Raw genomic sequence first — 2,077 nt, 5'->3', positions numbered from 1 at the left:
TTCAGAAATCCAGTATCCTTTGATTATGCCTCATTTAAAAGAAAAATTTCTATAAATATATCATAATTAAGGATCAAATCGTGAATATCTAGATGACAATTTGAATATCCTATTATAATACCCAGTAGGGATCCTCTGGTCCACAAATTTCAGACCAGGAGATGATCCATTGATATGGATTTTTGATTTGGATGGACTCCATCTTTAAATAAGTGAGGTCTATTTAAATCAAAGACCTTCATATAATAGACCATCCCCTGATATGTAATTTACGAATTAGAAGATCTGTCCTATGTAATACCATAATTTTAAATCTATTTTAGTACTGTAATATTAGGATACATTGAAAAATACGTATGCTCATACTGAATGATAAATTAAATATTTTATCATGGTACGGTGCCCCGGAGACATTATTCTTATTTTTATTTTAATTCCTTCTCGCCCAAGCACCAGGCGGATAGTTTTTGTTAAATTAAAACTCCAAAACAAATCAAAACGTTGACTGGTCCACAAGAATTCATCACGCAGCTTCTTTTTTCGCGGGAAAGAATAAATTCATTTTTTAAGAGTCAATTAGACGACATAAATGATTAACAGAGCACGAGGTACTAATAAAATAAAATTAAAATTTTTAATTAGATTTACTCTAAAAAAATAATATATATATCTTTTTTATAAAAAAAATTAATTTGTCAAAGGGTAAAATGGAAAACATATGTACCCTTGGACAATCATAATATTGGGTGTGTTTTTTTTGGACAATTTCAAATATTGGGTACGCATTTTGAAAAATTATAGATGATTTATAAAGGACACCTTGACTAAAAAGGTTTAATAGTATTGAAAATTATCAGTAATTTTTTTTTATAAAATATTAAATATTTAAATAAAAAAACATAAATTTTAAATTAATATTATTTTTTTTAAAAAAATTGGTCAAAATCAAATTTTAAAAATCAAATAATAGAGATTTTAAAAAATAAAAAGGGTTAAGTATTTTATAAAGGACATGGGGGTAACTACAAAGGTACAATAAAATTATTGTATTAATATCCAGATTCCTCAAATCAAAGTAACCATAAACTTCAACTAAAAGAACAAAATTTTTTATAATAAAAAAAATCATAAATAAAACTTTACACGATCTGTTCTTCCTCTGTTCATTCCACAATCTCTTCGATCGTGCTCAGCTTCTGCCTGTAAGTCCAACGCCGTTGCCTGAACTTACTCTGCTTCGTCGCCGGCATCTTCTTCTCCTTCTTCTCATAAGGCGAATTCGATCCGTAATAACGCTCGTCGCCGCCATCAAAATCAGTATAAAATCCAAATTCCTTCTCGTTCACGGCTTCATTAAGCGCGGCTCGCTTCCCTGCTACTTCCGCCGCCACCGGCATCACCCTCCGAGCTCCCTTGCGTGGCGGTTTGCTGGAGCCGGAAGCATACGCCGAGAGAGCCACGCTCGCCCGCACCGCGAGCGCCGCCATGTCAGAACCGGAGAGCGGGTACTGGAGCTTGGAAAGCGGGAGGAGGAAGTAGAGATGGCCCGGCCGGAGCGAGTCGGCGGCGGTCAAAGCTGGGATTTTGGCGTTGCAGTAGAGCTCGTCGGAGCTGCAGATGAAGGAATTCGATATGCGTTGGCCGGATAGGGCGTCGCGGACCTTGGTCTCGGCGGGGTACTCCAGCAAGAAGCCGTCGGCTGTGATGACTTTAGCCGTCAGAGAGTATCGATGGTGCTCGGAACCTCCGTCGGCGGCGGCGGCGGAGGAGGAGGAGGAGGAGATGCAGGATCCCATGAATCAAGTTGAAATGGAGGAGATCCGAGATTGGGATTGACATTTATAGACCAAGGAGAAGAGAAGGATGAGGTGGCTGAAGTCGTCATTGTTGGAGTTGGGTCATCAATGACGATAGATTTTGGGGGCCTGATACTGGATACGGGAAAGTTTTATTCCACCCCCTATAGTTCGTCGTCTTTACAAAATGCCCTTTAAATTTTGAAGATGCTGAAATGGCCGGATACTTAAAAAAAAACATAACCGTATGATTGAAACAAAAATGATATGGCTCACCTAAG

At 37.9% G+C, this 2,077-nt stretch overlaps 1 protein-coding gene across 1 annotated transcript; it reads right to left on the bottom strand.

Annotated features, from left to right (window-relative positions):
- Window positions 1-1,163: 1,163 nt before the first annotated feature.
- Window positions 1,164-1,796, bottom strand: LOC121990785. Its single transcript, XM_042544854.1, has one exon. The coding sequence runs from the start codon at window positions 1,794-1,796 to the stop codon at window positions 1,164-1,166; it is 633 nt and encodes a 210-aa protein (XP_042400788.1).
- Between the last annotated feature and the right edge of the window lie 281 nt (window positions 1,797-2,077).

Source organism: Zingiber officinale, chromosome 6B (genome assembly GCF_018446385.1).
Source record: "Zingiber officinale cultivar Zhangliang chromosome 6B, Zo_v1.1, whole genome shotgun sequence".
Taxonomy (NCBI): Eukaryota; Viridiplantae; Streptophyta; class Magnoliopsida; order Zingiberales; family Zingiberaceae; genus Zingiber; species Zingiber officinale.
Note: the sequence above shows the minus strand (reverse complement) of the source record. Positions and strands in the feature narration are given on the sequence as shown.